Here is a 21,357-nt window from a genome sequence, read left to right as displayed (position 1 = left end):
TTGTTTTTTAAACATTTCCTGTTTCTACTAAATCTCCCTGCAGTTTCAATCCCATGAAACCCATGCTTTCATTTTTTTAACAAGCATTGTAACAGAGCAAAAATCAACTTTTTTTTTTGAAGATTTTATTTATTTATTTGACAGAGAGAGAGAGAGACAGTGAAAGCAGGAACGCAAGCAGGGGGAGTAGGAGAGGGAGAAGCAGGCTTCCTGCTGAGCAGGGAGCCCTATGAGGGGCTCCATCCCAGGACCCCAGGTCATGAGCAGAAGGCAGATATCTAACTGATGCGCCCTACACATGTTTGTTTGTTTGTTTTAAGCAAAGATTTCTACCTAAAGAAACGTTCTGGTCATTGACAATATGGTGATGGAAACTGATCTGTTGCCTGCCCGCGTCTTGGCCTTCCCACACCGACCTATGGCTTTGGCTTTTCCAAAATCACAGGATTCGAAAAGCCTAGTTTCAAGCTGCTAGATCCTAAGTCATGGCCAGTGCTCGGATGCCAAATCACCTTTACAAAACACCTGGGCAAATACTTTGACCACAAGTGATCTTTTTTATTTTGAAAATTACTCTTCAAAATATAGGGTTTTGCTTTTTAAGTCAGTTCTTTCTTATGTAGAAAGGGTGTGAGAGTGAAAGGTTTATATACAGGCTCTCAAAACACTGAACTTCCTTTGTTCCGGTTTTGAAACTCCCCATTGACTCACTCAGTTGCTCAATGCTGATGGGCACTTAAGTCTAATTAACGTGATAGTAAACAGACTCCCTGGCCAGATGCATCAGCAGAACATAGCCCTCCTTTTACAAGGACATGTTCAGGTTTATTTGAACTATTTGGTTTGGGTTTTTCCACAGCTGCTGCTATTTCTCGGCCCAGGTTCAGGGGCACTGACACCTCCGGATACACGTCATTCCTGTCTTATTCACGGATCCCAGACATCGGCTTCGGTTATGAATTCCACTTGAAGTTTCAGCTGGCAAATAATCACTCGGCACTGCAAAATAACTTAATATTTTTCACTGGACAGAAGGGCCATGGTAAGATTAATTGAACCCTCTAGGACTGGCTTAGCTCCTTTAAGAATACTTTAGAAATTCTTCAGGGTTCCTCTAATTAGCTGTGGATAAAGGAGACATTTGCCTGCAAACAGCCTCCTCCTATTTTCTGCCTCAAGCATGGTCCTTGTAGTCCAAGGTGATTAGACATTCCCTGACCCTTTCCAAAGCCCTGTTCACACCAGGGCTGCTGCTTATCAGCAAGGGCAAGAATTCCAGCAGGCAAACGTGAGGACAGAGAAGGTGAACATATGTCACATGAGAGGTGAGCTTATTGACTTGTCCTTTCCCCTGTTTCTTTCTGTTTCCATATATAAGGAGAGAAGGGAAATTCTCAGAAGGGACATCATTTCACCATGTGTTGTGAAATGGGAATGGTTGCCCTCAAAGGAAACTATTCCAAATTAAAGAAGTAAGTAATTAAGAAAGTGCTCAGCCTGTAATAAAGTCCTCCAATGCCCTAGAATTGGTGGGAAATGAACCTACAGGTTAAATTTGTCTAAGTAGAAACCAGTTGTGCTTGTGTGGAATCAAGGAAAAGCGTGTATATTTTATTCCTGAGTCAGCAGCTAAGTAGTTAAACAATTAATCACCTGCTTTCTCTGAGTTCAGTATTCTCATCTGTGAAATCAACATGTTACACCAGAAGGGAACCTTTCTCTCAACCATCAAGGATTCTCTTGTGCTAGGGTAAATAACATGTTCTCTTCTTTTTGACTGGTTCAGTGACTTCCTCTAATTATGAACACTGGCTTCTGAATTAACACGTGTCTGAAAGGAGCCTGCAGCCCAACTGAAGGGTGGTGTGTCAGCCTCTGACCACTTCTGGGAGGATGGGGTGAGGGGAGCACTTCATCACGTGAACTGCTGATCATTCCACCTCCAAAGTCCATTTGAATCTCCGCCCCATCTCTCCTGCCGGAGACTGCATGACCTCCCCCAAACTGATCTCCCTCCTTCCTTTGCTGCCTGCAGATCCTTCTCTGAGTTATAGCAAGTTACTTTTTTAAAAACCTTGCTGAAAACCCACCTGTGCCTTTCCACTCTACTTGGAATGCAGTCCAGACTTCCCTACCGTGTCCTCTGGGGGCCTTCAGGATCAGGCCCCTGGCTCTGTCTCCAACCTCCCTCTGTCTCTGTGCTCCTCACCTACACATCTTCTTCCAGCGCCTTAACCACCCAGCGCTTGCCTGTTGCACGCAGAGGCTTTGTGCGGGTTATTTCCTCTGCCATGACAAGAGATGGCTGCCAGAGGGGTCGAGAGCAGGCTGTGGGGCCCAAACATGTAGACATGGATCCAGTCCCCACTACCTACAGATTTTGTGTTAAGTTACTTAATGTCTCTGTGCCTCGGTTTCCTCACTTGTCAGATAGTTTAATAACGGTACATGCTCTAATGGAGTTGTGAGGGTTAACGTAGTCGAGACAGGAAAAGCACTTGCAACTGAGAATGGGACTCAGTAACATGGGGGCTTAGATTTTCTCAGGGAGGCCGTCCCCAGCCACCTTCACAAAAGTGGATGCTATCACACTGCACCCATTCTCTGCCCCAGCTTCTTAGTTATTATCTTCAAAGCCTACCCCTCAATTTATTTCTTCAATAGTTTATTTTTGTCTGTCTCCGCTGCTAGAATGGGAGCTCTATGTGGACAGAGACCAAGCCAGTGGTCTTTGACTTTATACACCTACACGGAGCACGCTTGCCTGACCCACAGTCAGCACTGAATAATGAATACGAGAACCACCCTAAAAACAGATAATTGTATGATGTGTAAGACAGCAACACAGCTGCACAAGGTTTTAAAAAGTAGCCATTCTTAGGGCTTTCCAGTCCAGATGCCATCTTCTCCGTCAGGATTTCCCAGTGGCCACCCTCCTCCCACCCCTTCTGGCAGTCGCCCCTGCCTCTGAGCCTTGAGAACCTGCCCGGAACAGAGAGCCCAGACCCTTGACTACAAACTGGGGTTTGCTAAACTTCTCTCCTTCATAAAGACGGTGTCCCAGGTATCACTACATTGGCAAGAAGCCTCTTGGATGGTTTTAATAAATACCTGTTGAGTAACTGCCAGTAGTCAGGGAGGAAGGAAGGGAGAGAAGATGGAATTTTTACCCCTGCATCATATGTTTATCAATTATATCCTTTTAATTAGCCCCTCCCCACACACTCAAAAAAAAAAAAAATAAAAAAAACCCTGGCTAATGAAAAATTCAAATGAGCATTGAAGACCTTGGCTCCGTCTTGTTTTAAAACAAATCTTCTAAATTCTGAAAGATTGAGAGGAAGAACCAAGGAAAGTATAAACACTTGGCCCACGAAAACACTGCCACTGAGTAACTCTTCATTATTCTTCTATGAAGAGTCCTTCAAAATTCTCAAAAACAAACACGTGAAAAGCGAAGTTTTAGCCACAGCATCTGTAAATTGTGGAATCTTTCTTGTGACATTTTTTGGTCTTCTCTAGTCATCTGCTTTATAGGAGCTGAATGCACATGCTGCACTGCATTTTTAGGTATATACGATGGCTGAATAAAGGCTAGATAACAGGTAGATGAATTGTGGAGCTCTGTTGTCAAGAGTGAAAATGAAAAATCTGAAGTATGCAGTTCCACATTCGACCACGTGAGGGAGCAAGAACACCAATTTAAAAATGCAAGTAGCGCCAAAGAGCTTTTTAAGGCAGTGTTCTCTAAGTAGGACCTCTTCATGCCTGTGTCAGAATCACGTGAGGCTGCTTGTTAAGATACTAATTCCCAAACCCTCTTAAATCAAAAAACAGAATTTTATCAAGCACATTACGTGCTTTTTATGTAATTAATATCTGGGAGCAACTACTCAAACCCTCCAGGGACCTGCTAAATTAGACCATATCTGGAGATGGACTGAGATATGTAATCATTGCCCATAATGTCATATGTTGATATGACTTGTCAATTTATGTCACACAAAGCTACTAACTAAAGAAATACACATTCCTTTAAAACATAATGATTCTGATTAATACCAACCATACAATTTGCAGTTGTCTGATCTATATAAGAAACTACGATCTAAGTCAGTGTTATCTCCGCACTTAGGTGTTTTTCTTAATCGTTTGGTAACATCAATCTCTGACCTGATTAGTGGTTGTTACCACTAAAATCACCATTTCCTATGCTGCCTTTATCTTTCTTTCTCAGGTTAAAAGATGCACAAAGCCGCAGAGTTTGTATAAATGAAATGTAAGCCAACCTCTAATTTCTGACACGTCCACATAAAAAGGCAAGGGACCTTCACTGCCCAACACTGATGACATTCCTCCCCGATTCCCCAAAGCTTGGCACTGATTTTGCCGGATTTCATTCTCATTGAACGCTCTAGACAAATCACCCTGTCAAACATTTCAGCTTGAAAGTGTCTCACGTGATTTGCAATGGTAACCTGACTAATCCTACGCCCGTGTTTCTGCAGTCATTCTTGGCATTTCCTTTATTTGGTCTTCTTCGTTCCATAGCTCCCACTCCCTTATAGTGTATGTCTTATAGTTTGACTTTTCTGGAAACCGTCACTATGTCCCACAGTGATCCACAGGTGATTACATTATCTTCCCCTCCTGTCTCCCTTCTGCCGGCGACTGCCATTAATAAACATTCTGCTTCAGCTAGAAGCCCAGGAGTCATCTAGATTTCTTCCTTTTATTCATTTTGACAAATATTTGCTGGGGCCTTGATGAGGCATTCTTCTAGGTACCAAAGATATACTTATGAATAAGACAGACACAGTCTTTGCCTTCTCTTCATTTTGTCACCCACGTTCCACCCAACACCAAAGTCTGTCCATTTTACCTCCCAATTCCTTTTTGTATTTTCTCCTTCTTTATTCTTTCTTCTCCTCATCATGCCCAGTCTATCATAGACTGCTGCAGCCATGCCCCTCCTCCCCTCTCCTTCCCACTTTGCTACAGGGGATCATTCTAAACATTCAGATCCAAATTTATCTTGCCTAATCAGGATGCTTCATCACAACGTACTGAGCAAGATCCTTTGCATACTATGTACAGACGTTTGCCAGTCTCTGCCGATCACACAACCTCATTTCCCTTCACTCCTATAAGCTGGCTGCACTGGACACACGGACCTTCTGTGATGTGTCACTGTGTCCTCACTTCTGTGCTTGTGCCGGGCTCTTCCACCTTCCTGAGCCACCCACATATCACTTGCCTGCCTCCAAAACACTTCTATTCTTTAAGCCTCAGCTCAAAAAATCATTCTTCTTTGAAGCCTTTAACCCTTCCAGGAAAATTTAAGAACTCATTTCACGGCAGTTTGCTGGAAACCGATATCCTATCTTCTTTTAACTGCTGGGATCTCTTCGGGTTGTTTTTTTTTTTTTAATAACAAGAGTGGCTATCACATATAGACAGTCATTACACGTTTTTGAAAGAATGAAGGCAGAAATCCCTGGTCCCTGTTACATTAAAACTAACAATCAATTCAGGGAGTCTGAATTGGCAGCAAAATTTTGTTACCTTAGCCCTACATCAGAGCTAAGAAGCCATGTCTGGTGCACACAGCCTCCCTCACTCTGTCTAATGCGTACAGGGAACATAGACATCGTTGAATGAAAAGGGGCACGTAACTGACACAGAAGATGGAATTCAGAAAGCAGAATGCTCATCCAAGGAGAAGGATCAGGGAATTTCTTTCCATTAGCATGTTTCTCATTCTGTGCCTTCCATTTCCACCAGTCCTCTATAGTTAGCGCGAGAGCAGCCCCGCCAGCATCCCCGTTCCCGCCCTCTCCCAGCCTGGGCCCCAGCGAGTCCCCAGCCCGATGTCTGTGTAAGCAGCCCGTTTACTTGCCCCCATTCACTCTCCCTTCAAAGCTTCCTCTCACCTGGAATGCCTGACCCAGTTCTCTTTACCTTTTCCAGTTCTACCCAACATCCTCTGATGAATTCGGGGCTCCTTATAGCTATCGACACAAAGCCTATGTACAACTTCTAGTTTATATCCCATAATAATTATATACTGCTTTGTTATTCACAATCACAGCTATCAAGTCATATGAAGGTACCATATTCATAAATCAAAAACACTAGAATACTGGCAATTTCATAATCTGAATCTTGCCCCTCGGCAAGATTCATCTTAAATTCCTTTTAGACAATCCATGCGTTTCATATCTTTTGTATCCCCAACTGCATCATTCACAGGATTGGTACTGTGTGAGAGATCAATAATTACATACTTATTGATTCTTTCACTAACTGAAAGGCTCTCTGAAGACACAGACTATCCCAGTTAGCTTGTAATACTGTATATCGAGATCGATGTGGATGGCAGTGAAGAAGGCAGGACCTAAATAAAGGGGGGAGGGGGCACATGTGTCTCTGTTTACATCATTGAAATATAAGTTAAAATCTCAATGTTAGCCCATATTATAAAGGCATAATACAGTGAAGAATCAGAAAAAAATCTATAACTTCCTGCTTATTTGATCTATGTACTAAGTGCTTTGTGCACTTAGCTCTCTGTCAGTCCCTAGCGTGTAGGTCTCCTCTGCTGTGGTAATTAACTATGAAAGGTTACCTCATAATTCATGCCAAATAACTTCTTATTTACTTCAAGCCCTTGGTTATTAACTGTAACAGAAATAAGACCACGTAAATATAGCCTGATGTTTTTCTGGGGAAAAAAATGAAATGAATGTCATCTATAGTACAGAAAAAGAAAAATGAAGGGGGGCGTGTCACAAAATCCAATCAGCTCAGCCTGTTTTTTATGGAGCCTTGCTTCAGATCGGGCAGAAGGAAGATACCTGATGAATGAGAGAGCAGCTTGTAGCCAAATCCTTAATATAACACATCTCCCAATTTCACAGTACTGAGGCATTTTGTAATGTAACTGACAGTGTATGTTCGTACCCAAGATTTTCTCCAATGAAGAATGTTCATTATTTTCTTCCATAATCACATCAGAGTGACTAGAAATTGTGAGAATTTCTTCCTGAAAAACTCAAAACTATCAAATCTTAGTCTTTGTGAAATTAAATAACCTGGACAGTAGTGTCAAAGTTGTCTAAGTTATTAAATAATTTGAACTCTTAAGATTGTCCCAAAAAAGTTAAACTAAGTCATTTTACTGACGAGAAATACATGAGAATTGTCACATTTGACCAGTGCTTAAATGGAGTTGAAGTGACAAAAATATATAGATCCTTGCAAATCCGCCCCCCTTTTTACTTATTTTTTTTTAAGATTTTATTTATTTATTTAGAAAGAGAGAGAGCATACATGCCAGCAGGGGAAGGAGCAGAGGAAGAGAACCCTCAAGCCAACTCTGCCTGAGCGCAGACCCCAAAACAGGGCTTGATCCCACCAGCCCGAGATCATGACCTGAGCCGAAATCAGGAGTATTGACACTTAACCAACTGAACCACCCAGGCACTCTCCATTTTTTTTTTGTTGTTGTTTTTTTTTTAGTATGGAAGGGAATGTTCATTTATGTATAGTTCAATGGGCATACCTTGATTTCATAGAAGAACATCCAGAGGACAAAAAAAAAAAAAAGAGGAGGAGCCAAGTAAAAATCCGTCACCCACAAGCCCACCTTCTCACTCTTTGTTCTGCACCTTAAGCGAGCACCTGATGGAAATTCAAGTGGACCCACCCACTGGTGCTTATATCCCTTACTGTCATGATCTCATCTCTGATAGCACACAGCAAGAGAGATCCAGATCTCCCTACTTTTTGTAGTCTCAGCACTTTCTGTTCAAAACATAGAAAAATACGGGCCATATGTAGCCTCGGGAAAGGTGGTTTATGACATTCTCACGAGCTCTGAGCACAGCATTGCATTTGTTGTCGCTGTCGCCCTCCCTCACTGCCTCTTCACCGGCATAGCTGGAAGCCGGGGCACCACCTTGCCTTGACCACAAACAGTAGCCGGTTTACCTTGCTCGCATTTTAATCACTTGATCTCCCGAAGTGGAAACTACATGGTCTCCATTGTACACCATGGCGACCAAAGAAACATCGTGGACACGGCTGTGTATGGTTCTGATGCTTTCGAAGTTCTAGAATATCCTTAGTTTAATGGTCGTATCTAACTGAACAGGAAGCTGGAAGTTTGCCACTATGATGAGAAGCTGTACAGTACGGGGCACCTGCACTCTCGGTTTCCGCTCAGGTCACGATCTCAGGGTCATGAGATCAAACCCGGTGTGGGGCTTCACACTCAGAGTCTGCTTCTCCCTCTCCTTTTGCCTCTCCGCCCACTCTCTCTCTTTCTAAAATAAATAAATAAATAAATAAATAAATAAATAAATAAATAAATCTTTTTTAAAAAGAGAGAGAGAAGCTGTACAGTACAGATCTTAAGACAAACCGAGACTGTATGCTCCTAAAGAGCTCATTCAAAAACCTACAATCTTTTTTTCCTTTTTCTTTCTTTCTTTCTTTTTATTTTTTTAAGTAGCCATGTTGGGTGTGAACTCACGACCCTGAGATCAAGACCTGAGCTGAGGTCAAGGGTCAGATGCTTAACTGACTGAGCCATCCAGGCACCCCAAAACCTCCAGTCATCTTAATTTTAGTTTAGCACCCACTAAAGCAGACGCCATCATTGAATATGGAGTAAAAATGGCTTGAGTGTCTAGAATCCCGTGCCACTTCATACGTATTGTTCCGGCAGAGGAGACTTCCGTTCTTTCGGGTCTTATTTCCCACACATCAAGCTAGATGTATTTTTGCTTTGCTTCACGTTAGCTTTGATTCTGATTTCATAAGCTGCTCCCATTATTTTCCTGAAATCACTCACACCTACCTAAGTCTTTACTCCTATCTAATTCAGTTTCCTCTCTGAAAACTGGCTCTGCCCTCTCGGGAACATTTGAATAGTCAACTAAAGCTTAGTTCTGTTTATCCTGGTGTCTCTGTGTCAGCATCATTGACCAGTGTCAAGAATATCTGATCAAAAGACAGTTTCCTTCTTTCAGAAATCTAAAAGTTTTACAGGCCCCGGAATAATAGTCAAATATACTGACAAAGTGTCTGCACACAAGGACGGGCTTTTCAGAAGAGAACTCGCACCAGTCATCAGGAGCCATTCACCACTCAGGGTTCAGTGGACCAGAAAGTCACAGCGTCATCTTGGTGGCTCCTCTCCCATATTTTCTTTCCTTCAGGACAGGAAAGTAAGAAGGGAGAGGAAAAATCCACTTTAAGTTATTGCTAGAGATGATCCTGTGTTAGTGTCATCATCACCATTTTTTTCACAAGAGAGAGAGAAGAGGAAATGAGCAGCCAGAAGTTCAATGAGCAAAGAGTGCAAGATTGAACTCTCGTGTCTTTGTGACACCTGGGACACTGCTTATCTCCTTGGGTCCCAAGTACATTATCATTTTTAGAGAGGTAAATTAGATTTAATACATGATAATACTTTACCATATGGGAAGAATAGTTTGAGGAAATAATAACAAATCACGTTCACTCTGTAGTTATAAATCAAAATTTCATACTTCAGAAAGTTTTTTTTTTCTATTGGAATTAAAAGATTGCTGGACAGCTGAACAGGAATTATCATGCTTCCGTGACATTAAAAGTCTCAATAATAACCTTTAAGCCTGGTGAGCACTGAAATACACAGGAATATTAGGGCACTGTCTCTAGACACATTTTAGATTCCCAATATGCCCCCTAAGAACAACCCAGGAACAGCCTTCTGACAGTTCTGAATCCTCACCGGGCACCTGAGAATGAGCTTCTGCCTCTTCCCAGGCCAGTGGTTCTGATTTCTGGGGCATCCCTCTAAGCAGACCAAGTGAGAGCACATGCACGTGCAGCTTTATGATTTACTACAGACAGTGACTGACCAGCATCAGTGGGAGAAACAGCAGGACAGTTCTCCCAGAAGTTCTCTCCGATGCATAGGTTTGGATTAGTTCTTTTATACCTGAGTCTTATTCTTCCTTTTAAGGACTTCGTTGATGAAACAATGGTTCCAACCACTAGTACTCTTTGTCTAGGCGTTCCTTCAAGGTGAAGCTCATAAGACCAACTCTAATTACTGCTACTGAATTTGCATGGTTTATTTTCCTCATAAAAAATCCATTACAAGATTTCATTCTTTTGTATGGCTGAGTAGTATTCCTGTGTGTGTGTGTGTGTGTGTGTGTGTGTGTGTGTGTGTGAGATGCATGATCTGTATCCATTCATATATCAATGGACATGTCCATATCTCAGCTATTGTAAATAGTATTGCAGTAAACACAGGGGTGCATGTGTCTTTTCAAAGTAGTGTTTTCGTTTTCTTTGGATAAATACCCACTAGTGGAATTACTGGATCATGTGGAACTCTATTTTTAGTTTTTCTGAAGAACCTCCATACTGATTTTCTCAGTGCCTGCACTAGTTTGCATTCCCACCCACAGAGCACAAGGGTTCCTTTGTTTCCATTATTTATCATTGTTACCTTGGCCACCATACCCCTCTTCCCTTAGACTGAGTCCTTGCTTCTGTTGCTAAGTCACTGTTCTGTTCATTATGAAGCCGGATGCTTTTCTGACCACAGCATCTCATCATCTTCCCCCATGAGATCTGTAAGAATCCTTATGAGTTGTTACAATGCTAAATATGGTTCACCACCACACACCCACTTCAAAGCTCTCTGTGTAACAATATTTGTAGAACTGAGTAAGACTCTTCTTTCTGGCCAATGAGAGCCTGAGTTTGTTTGGGTTTTGTGTTGGTTTTTTTTTTTTTTTTCTGTACATCCTAAAGGGATTTTTATTCACTTCCTGGATCTTGTTATTCTTAACTACTATTCATCCAAAGTCATCTCCTATTGTTTCCTTCCTCCCCCTTTACCACTTGCACAACATAATCTTGCTAAATCCTTCCTTCTTAGCACCAGCTCCTAAGTAATATCCAACAAATATTCCTTGCTTTGTCTGAAAATCTTCTTCCTAAGCCTGGTTTCATTAAGATTCACTGTGGCTTTGTGTTCTGCATGCCAAGTGAGCTTAGTTCCGTTCTTTTCATGAAAAAACTCACTGTGTCAAACACTAAAAATCTCTAACAGTATAAATGCCCAATATCATCTGTAACTTTGTGAATTGACAAATGTAAAAATAGAAATTGCCCATATATTTCTCAAAGTTACTCACAGAACAATGTTACTAACAAACACTTAAATTGGAGGATGCAATTAGTGGTGGTTGTTTGAAATATGGCATTGTTCATATTACTGTGTGCTTTAAGGCAAGAAATTTTCACTTCAGTAAATTACAGGAAAGTGACATAAGACATATAAATGGATGCTAACAGACCATACCTTCAAGTCACTTCACTTCACCTCCATGGTTGGCCCTCCAAAATATTTTACTTAGATCGGACTAACACACTGGAGCAATCAGGCTACAGCTTTAAGAAGAAGAAAAATGAGAAATTTCACAGTTGTCCCTGACCCCAAAGGTTAACTGGAAGCAGATGCGTGCTCGAGCTTGCAGGTCGGGAATATCTGCTTCCCAGCCTTTGTATTAATGAAGCAGGAGAAGACGACGAGATACTCAAAGCTAAGGTAAGGCCATAGTCAAGGGGAAAAGAAAAAAAAAAATGCATCTATTGAGAACCTACCAGGTGCTAGGTTGGCACTGTGATGATACCTAATATTAAACATCACTTAATCCCTAGAAAACTCCTAAGGGATGTCATTACGCCCCTTACTCCTCAGCGAGGAACCTTCAGGAAGTGTTGGTGGTGGCAGGAGTTTGCACAGCTCTGGCAGACACAAGCTTCTCCTGCTCTGCTGCAGGGACAGTGGTTAGGAGCACAGGCTGTGGCATGAGGCTGACTTCAGATGCAGGCTCTGACCCCAGCAGCTAGGTGACCTTTACCAGGCACTCATGTGCCTCAGTGTCACCCAACAAACCCTGAGGCAGACAGGCCTCCACAAGTCTCAGCATCTCATCTACCTACAAATCCTCCCAAGAGCCTCGGACGCACAGGTCGCTCTCGTTTTCATTGCTCTTCCCTCCCAGTTTGTTGTAAGAAGGCAACAAAGGGCCCCTTCAGGCACGGCTACATGATTGTGGGGCCCGTCGGAAAGTGAAAATTCAGGGTTTCTTGTTCAAAAAGTAAAGAAAAAATGCCATCAAAAGTATTGAAAGCACTTCTTTCCTTCGGTGGTCTCTCCACCTTTTATGGTGTCTTTTAGTTGCTATCCATGTCAGTCCACGTTAAGTAAAATATTAAATTATTAACATGACTTTTATCATTCATTTTTATATCATGAGATGCCAGTTTAAAAATGCAAATATCAGGGCATTTAGCCCATATGCAGAATCACCAAAACTACACAATTGGTATTTTATAGCGTGTACCTACTTGGGTACTTCTTTCTTACCAGAACACGAGAGCTGCTGCACACAGTTAAGTCAACTGTCATTTCACTCCTTGATACTCCCACATTCTGTCAGCACTCTCTCCCCTCGGCTCACTGTGGGGTAAGGAAGGACTGAAAAGAAAGGTATCTGCGGACTTCCCTCTCTTTCCCTTCCCTCGACGTCTCCACTTTCAGTGTAAGTGATTAACCAATGCAGAGCAGTAGAGAGTTAGAAAGGAATGCTAAGCCTCCTCCATCTTCCAGCTTTCTGAGCTCACCATGGCCTTTCTGTGCCGGAAGCAAGTTTGTGGTTCAAGCAGAAAGCATAGCCTCTTGGGGTGGTCAGCACCACACCTACGCGGTCTTTACACGCAACACACTTATGTCGTGCTCAGTTGGGGTCTCAGCAAACTCCCAGTACTGGGGGGAGTCTAGTCACAAACACCACCTGTGAGTGGGGTGGCAAGAAACAACAAACATGCATTTGTATATATGTGTTGCCCCTGTTCTCAGTCATGCTCTGTTTGTCCCACGGACTTCACCTTCAACTTACAGTTCGGAGAATTTCAAAAAGTGACAACAGAGCATTAAACCGGGGCGCCTGGGTGGCTCCGTGGGTTAAAGCCTCTGCCTTCAGCTCAGGTCATGATCCCAGGGTCCTGGGATCGAGCCCCGCATCGGGCTCTCTGCTCAGCAGGGAGCCTGCTTCCCCCTCTCTCTCTGCCTGCCTCTCTGCCTACTTGTGATCTCTCTGTCAAATAAACAAATAAAATCTTTAAAAAAAACACAAAAACAAAACACAGAGCATTAAACCAAGCATGAGGCCCTTCTGAACATGAAGCCCTGGGTGACAAATGGGTCATGTGCCCTCGCCCTCCTAGGGTTGTTAATTTTAGTCAGGTTTCCTAAACAAACGGTTGGGGATGCTGTTAAAATATATAGATTTCCAGGCCCTAGCTTCAGAGATTCTCACACAGGTGATATAAGGTTAATCTAGAACCTATTTTTGACAAGCTCTTCCTATAGCACTTCCAACTCCCTGAAGTAACGTTCACCTTCCAGGCACCGGCTCTGGTAGTTCATGGCTTTCTTTTCTCTTATCTCTTCCATCCCTCATGGTCAGGGGTTACTACTGAGGAAAAGTCCAGAGGGGAAGGTGTGGCAGAGAAAAGGAACACTACTCGGGTGGACCCGTGGTTTGTAAATAAGAAGTGGTCATCTGCTTGGCAGTTTGATTAGCTCCCTGGCTCTGCTTATTGTGCATCCTTACTTCTGTGCTCCGGGACGGGTCTGTCGGCAGGAGTATCCATAAACTGAGGTCAGCCTCTCTCCCCACCCTGCCCCTTGCCAAGGCTTCTGTCTCCATAACTGACCCAGTCATTCCACCTGGTTCTTTCAACCAGACTCTCCGGAACCTCTTCCATTCTTCCCTCGTCGTCAGCTCTTCCCTCCAGACTGATCTGTCCTTTCAGGCTTTCCTTCCAGATCACACACAGACGACCCTCCTCTTTCCTCCGTCCCCTCTGCCTCTACCTTGATTTGGACCTTAACCTCTTCTCTTGAGTCACTAGAACCATCTTCCAGGGAGATTCCAAATCTGCCTCCGTTCTGCCCCCAATAATGCTATGAGAATCTTCTAAAATCTAGGACAAGGGGCACGTGGGTGGCTCAGTCAGTTAAGTGTCCAGCTCTTGATTTGGCTCGGGTCATGATCAGGGTTGTGAGATCCAGCCCGCGTCAGGGTCTGTGCTGCGTGGAGAGATTGCTTAAGATTCTCTCTCTCTCCACATGCCCCTCCTCCCTTCTCTCTCTCTTTCAATCTCTCTCTAAAAAATAAATAAATAAAATTTTAAAAATAAGTAAATAAAATCTAAAACTTCTATAATTCTCCCATTCAGAATCCTTTCATGGCTCCTGAGCGTCTCATTCATTGCAGTATACGAGGCCTTAAGGATATGGCTCGTTCTGCCACAGACACTAAATGCCGTCCCAGCCCAGCCCCAGCAGTCCTGGAAGCATTCCGTCCGTCTCCTCCGCCTCTACTGCGATGTTACCCACTCTGCTTTGACCGACCCTCTTCAGAACCTCCCCTTTCCTCATCTACTTGCTAACTTCTCATTTGTCACTTTGCAGGTTAGCTCAGAAACCAACTCAAAAATCCCTTTCTTTTGCATTTTCCTAACTGTCCTTCCCACCCTGTCATCATGACTGTCCCCACTGCTGCTCTTCCTCTGATCCCTGTGGCGCTTGAGACTAACTTCCCATCTCCTCTCAGCCAGGCTGGAGAACATTGAGGATCATGTTGTTCTTGGCATGACACAGGCTTTTGATGACTTGAGGAAGGAGGAATGGCAAGAGGACAGAAAGGAGAAAAGGATATGCCTCACATGAATTGTTCTCCTGCCACCAGTTCCACTGGCAGAATGCCATCTCCGTTCCAACGGTCCGAACAATTGGAAAGACCATGCAGATGCCCACTAGAACTCCTTAAAAAGGATCCCCATTCACAGCCCACGGAAGAGTCTCTTACAATTCTTTCTTCAGCCCTCTCTCCCTTTGGCTTCTAAAGTCCAAGCACTGTGTAAAAGACTTCAATTTCTAATGGTTTTTCTCCTTTCTGCCAAACTGCCTTCCTGAATCTGTTTTCTCCTGGGAATTCTTCCTATTTTAAGTGTATAACCCACCTAAGGTGCTCCACCAGTACAGAGGGGGAAGAGATCACCTGAGAGAGAACGAGATGTGTTATGAGTTCCCAACATGGATGGTGCGTAACACAGTGCCTCAACCCTGGCTGCATGTCACACTCACCTAAGCAGCTTCCAAAATAACCCAGCTCAGGGCCCATGGCAGACCCATTAGAAAAGCACGGGCAGATTCAAGTATCTCTACATATTTGTCTTCCATTTTCCAGTGCCTTAGGAAGCCCACCTCTCTACACTATCTAGAAACCTCCAGATCTTTCTCTCCTTTACCTTGCTTAGCCTAACAACAGAAGCCAAGGGAGAACACAACATTGCCCATAAAAGTGTAGGAAAAGGAGGTTGTGCACATTCACAACAAACTTTGTCCATGTCCAAGGAGTCGCTTCTACTTTTTGCCTCCTGATGAAACTTCTTACTTCTACCAGGCCTCCTATTCTTCCTCTGACCAGAAATCCTTGCCTTAGTTTCCTACCTGAAAACTTCAGTATTAAGGTCCACAACCACATCTTCCATAAACTGGATGATATATTTAGGTCCTTCCTCCCTGTGGACAGGTCTCTTGTCTCCACTTAACTCAAGAAGCTCTGCCTTGACCTGTGGGTGCTCTGCCCACCTGCTGGGAATGACACCGTAGACCATCTCCAATCTTTCTAATGGCACCAGGCATACAGCCAGGACCCTCCTCTCGTGTTCTGATGCTGGTTCTTTCCCAGCCACCTTCCCCTTTTCCGTGGGTCTGTGTGAGCTGTATCCTGAATGTTCTGGGTCTTGCAATTCACCGTTCTCCGTGGGTGGTCCTGAACTAATGGAGGGAGAATGAGACTGGGGAACACAGAAACAACCCACCTTTAAGTGGTCATAGGGGTATGGTCAAGAGCTTTTATAACAGAACAATCATAGCATATGGAAATAACATTTTTAAAACTTCAAATCATAAAATTTCAAAGCTGAAGCTCCGTTATCGCAATCTTTTGACTCTTCTGAACTATCAGAGCAGTTCAACTCTATGATCAAGTTCTATGTGTTGTGAAGTGCACACTGAATTTCCTTTGGACAAAAATGAGATTTTAATCCCAACTTTTTAGGTATTGATCATGCTTCTGGGTTGACGAGAACCCTCATGGCTTCAAAGAAAAACTTCTAGTGTTCACATAGTTTCTGGGTGTGTAAATAACAATACCCAGATGCACACATACCTGAGCGTGGACGAGAGGCTGCACGTCCGTTGTAGCTTCCTGTATGCTGGTCTGTACCTCAGAACTAGATGACGAGGCAAAGCTGACTAGACTCCTGAATTTTCTCTCAGCGAGCATGCCCCACACGTATCTTCTCATCCCAGGGTTGAACGGCGATGATTTCCTGGCCGTGGGTCTGCACAACGGCAGCGTGGTTTACACTTACAACCTGGGATCGGGCACAGCCAGTATCAGCAGTGATCCCCTCGATCTGAGCCTCGCCATCCACACCGTCCATCTGGGGAGGTTCTTCCAGATGGGCTGGCTGAAGGTAAAATGTCATCCCTTCTTCCGTCCCGCAGCTTTGCTGAGCATTACCATATGTCATTGGATCTGTGCAGTAGAGGCCAGAGGCAACAGGCCCATGCTTCCTGCCCCACGCAGTTCACAGAAAATGCCCACAGCTGACGATGAGAGGCACGCTTGCAATTAGGTGGTATGGGGATAAGTAAGGGGGATGACTAATGTAGAAAAGGTGAGAGAGGGGGCTCAGGAAATGCTCCCCCTAAAAGGTGATGCTTGAGCATAACTGCAAATAAATGGGAGCTCAGAACAACAACAGTGGCCAGTGTGGACTTAAAGAACATGAATAGTTCAGTGTGGCTTTTTAGGTAGGGAGGAGCAGAAGAGGTGGCTATCTCATAGACCAGGTCTGTATTATCCAAGGACTTAGACGTCACACTAAGAAGTTAGATTTTTTTAAAAGATTTTATTTATGTATTTGAGAGAGAGAAGACCATGAGTCGGGGGGAGGGAGAGGGAAAAGAAGGCTCCCCCTTGAGCAGGGAGACCGAGTCAGGGCTCCATCCCAGAGTCTCGATCCCAGGACTCCAGGATCATGATCTGAGCTGAAGGCAGATGCTTAACCAACTGAGCCATCCGGTCATCCCCCAAAAGTTAGATTTTTATCAAGAGCTATGGGGAGCTACTGAAAAACTTAAGAAAGGGGATTGGGTACCACAGTCAACTGACTTTTTTTTGATAAATGACTCTGGTGGCTGTATTGAGAAAGGAAGGGGAGGGATCAAGACTAGATGGAGGGAGACCAGCGGGACGCTAGCTCCTGATCTTTGGAGAACTGTGATTTTGATTGAAATGCAAAACCATGACTGCTATATTAATATATCCATGGTAACAGACACCAGCAGAGAAGCAGAGAATAGAGTGGTGAGGTTTTTGTTTTGTTTTGTTTTTTTTCCAAAATTCAGGTCTTTGTGAATTTTTCATGCCAAGTTAATGGGAAATAACAAAACAGTATCTTAACCGTTCACCCTGGGGAATTAATTCCTTTTTTAATAGGTTTTGAATTCTTTTCCTTTTGAAGGTAGATGATCATAAAAATAAATCCGTCATCTCCCCGGGAAGACTGGTTGGTCTCGATGTCGTCAGTCAGTTTTATGTAGGTGGCTACAGTGAATATACACCAGATCTCTTACCCAGTGGAGCCGATTTTAAAAATGGCTTTCAAGGTAAGGCATGGATGGTTTTACATTCTACCTACCCGTTTCAAATTCTGAGACAAGAAAAAAACCTTAAATAATGTACTTCTCATTCCAAAACCAGAAATATGGATTTCTTTCTAATCAGATTTGATTGAAATTTGATTTTAATAGAAAGCATTCAGTCACTGTTCATTCATCACTTTCTACCTATGTACTACGTGTGTAGTGTGTTTCAATGAAGAAAACAAAGATCCCCGCCCTTGTGAGTATACATTCCAGTTGGGTAAAGACAATAAACACTGAATATGATGAGTAAGTAAAAATACTATAAGCAAAGAGTATAAGCTGACAAATTCTGTAGGGGGAAAAAGGAAAAATAGAGCATGATATGGGGGAATCAGGGGCATGGCTAAGTTTTTTTTAAAGACTTTATTTATTTGTTTGACAGAGAGAGAGAGATCAAAAGTAGGGGCAGTGACAGAGGGAGAGGGAGAAGCAGACACCCCCCTGAGCAGAGAGCCCGAGGCAGGACTGGACCCCAGGATCCTGGGATCATGACCTGAGCCGAAGGCAGATGCTCAACTGACTGAGCCACCCAGCTGCCTCTAATTTTATATATATATATATATATACACACACACACACACACACATATATATATGTATATACATATATATACACATGTACATGTATATACATATATACACACATGTATATGTATATCTTTATATAAATACACATACATATATACACATACATATATACACATACATACATATGTATATACATATAGGGTGCTTTTTAATATACGACAAGCAGGGTAAACCTCATGGAGTCACAGTAAAAACTGAAACTCCAACTAACTTTGAAACACACTTGATGTCCAGGTGAAAGACGACTGCTGCTAACTGATCCATACCACCGAGGTGTAGCCCACAAGTCAAGAGGGTTAAGGGGAAACATTATGCTTGAGCAAGTGATTGTACTGCCATAGCCTGTCTCTCTGTGTTCAGAAAGGGAAATAGACTCAGACCTTCTCCCACAAAGCTGATTCACAGTAAAGTGGTGAGATGAAGACATGTGTTGAATTATTACATAGTGCATTTGGTGAAAATAAGCTTTTTAATGGATCCTAGTCTCAGAATATTTGCTCAAGCAGCTGTTGGTTATAGTGTCCTCAGCCACCCGCCCTCGACCAGCCTACTCTCTGGCAGAAGTCCAGGAATAGGGAGCAGGGTGTGAGGCAACTCTCGGCAGGACAGGAGTTGCCATCAGAAGCCATTTCAGGCACTTGAGTCCTGGGCCTGCCTGGCAGCATCCTTCTCCCACCTTCCCTGACTTCTGCGGAAACACGGATGCAGGAGCCCATGTACAGGAAACCTACGAAAGCAACACTGCTAACCCGTACGATACAAGGTCATCTAACGGTAAAATGAGTTCGTCTGCCCAGGCTGTCCAGGAAACTTTTTCCTTGAATATGTAATCAGTGCTGAGTCTCAGAAGGGTGTCTTACAGAAGAGTTTAAAGCGTGTTAAGGCGCTGTGCTCAATGTAGTAACTCGACAGTTCTTGCACAGCCGGAGATCATCTGGAAAGGATTGTAAGGGCATGACAAATCAGTGAGTTCTTAAAAACACTATATTCAAGAAAAACGATGGGTAAACTTATGAATACAAAGATGCGCGTCTTCCCCTTAGCAAGTGGAGACCCTGGGGGCAGGGGGGTCATCAAACCTTGCTGTCATTTATTCACAGACGACGTTTACGTAAACACTCCGGGAATAGGGATAAGAGCTTGGACTCCGAAACCCGGCAGCCAGCTGGGGTGTGCTCCCCAGCTCTGCCACCTACAAGCCTCAGGGCCCTGGCCAGTCTCCTCCCTGTGCCTCCCTGTGCCTCACCGGTCAAATGGAGTGAGAACAGCACTTCTCTCCTGTGTAGTTCTGAAATTGAGGTAATGCTGAGAGAGCACAAGGTTGGCTCCTGGCTTACGGTGCCTGCTTCACGTTAGCGACGATGACGGTGCTGCTGGTGGGACGGGGCACAGCTCCTCTCAGACACTGGCTTCTCCTTCTCCGCTACACGTGCGGACACTGGTCAGGAGCAGGCTCTGGAGTCGGGGCGTCCTCAGATTCAGGCTCTGCCACGTAGCCACTACGTCGTAACTTGTAGCCTGCCACTCAGACTCTTTGAGCTTCCATTTCCTTCTCTTTTCTCCTCACAGGAGAAAAATATCTACCTCATAGGGTTCTTCTGAGTTAATCAATTAAGTGAAATAATTATAGTAAATGCTTAGCCCCAAAACTAATGCATGATAAACACTCGATGTATGTTTATATATTATCATTCTATCGTGTGTCCTTGGATTTGATATCGTCAGATTTATTGAAGTCCAGTGCTGCCTGTGGTTTTCTTGTGTAATTTTCTCCCTTGTCTTATGAATTTTCTGTACACCTTGCTAATGAGAACAGAGGCTCTCCCCAAACCTGTCATTTTCTCCGTAAGTGTGTCGGGGAGCCGAGTGCAGCAAGCACACGGCGGGTCCTTCCTCTGACAGAAACACTAGGATTGCACACACCTGGAACGACGTCAGCTGCCGGGGTTCTCGGGATCTAAGTCTTGGGCAGGTTGTCTCAGCAAATGCCTCTTAATCCGGTCTCTTGGAAGTTCCATGACCTTGAAAGCCCCTAATCTTATCACTTATCTCTTGAATCCTCCCCTGCTGACTGCCTCTCGTCCATTATTAACACACATTCTCTATGTTCTGAAAATTTTGGATCCTTGTTGCCAGTGTACCATCACAACCGGATCACAGCAGGACCCACTACTACTGTCTGTAAAGAAGGATATAGGATAATTTCTTTAAAATATAGATTTCTGGACACTATGCCAGAACAACCTCATCACAATATCTGTGATGGAATCTAAAAATTTGCATTTCAATAAATAAATAAATAAAATTTGCATTCAATAAGCCTCCCTAAATTTGGAAGCCACTGTGTTAATTAATCATAACAAAACAAATACAGAGTTTCATCAAAAATTTTAATAAATAGACTAAGGTTACCACGTTTGCTTTAGAGTGGTGATTACACAGAGTAAAAGAGTCTGTGATTTAGGCTTTCATATTTTTATAAACACTAGTGATAAATGACTCTAATCCAGAAGTTCCCTGTCTAAAATATAAAACCCTACTGTTGATAAAGCCCATTTGTTTTTGTTCTGGAAATGGTTTCTAATGAGCCATTACTTCCCATAACCTTTAATACTTATGAAGATCTTGAGGTTATTTAACCCTTATCCAGAATAATCAACGTATGCCAGACAGAGAAGGCCTTATTCTCACCTGCTGTAAGAATCCCACCCTCCTCTCCAAAGTTACGTCTCTTCCCAAGCTGTAGGGTTCTCAGCTTGAGGTTCCTGGATGGGGTTCAGCGGGTCCTTGAGCCTTCTGAAACCACACCCATAATTGCGCGTGTGCCCATGTGCATTTTTTTTTTTTAAGATTTTACTTATTTATTTGACAGAGAGAGAAAGATCACAAGTAGGCAGAGAGGCA

General features: G+C 43.4%; 1 protein-coding gene across 1 annotated transcript in view; it reads left to right on the top strand.

Annotated features, from left to right (window-relative positions):
- Window positions 1–21,357, top strand: part of EYS (eyes shut homolog) — a gene marked incomplete at both ends in the record, with an annotated part of 1,618,725 nt that overhangs the window by 1,551,567 nt on the left and 45,801 nt on the right. The window contains 3 exons of the mRNA XM_080805925.1: window positions 860–1,042; window positions 16,463–16,629; window positions 17,683–17,827. Of these exons, the coding sequence (XP_080662051.1) occupies window positions 860–1,042; window positions 16,463–16,629; window positions 17,683–17,827 (495 nt within the window). The remainder of the gene's footprint in view (window positions 1–859; window positions 1,043–16,462; window positions 16,630–17,682; window positions 17,828–21,357) is intronic.

Source organism: Martes martes (genome assembly GCF_963455335.1).
Source record: "Martes martes genome assembly, chromosome: 6".
NCBI classification, from domain to species: Eukaryota; Metazoa; Chordata; class Mammalia; order Carnivora; family Mustelidae; genus Martes; species Martes martes.
This window is presented reverse-complemented; position numbering and strand designations above follow the sequence as displayed.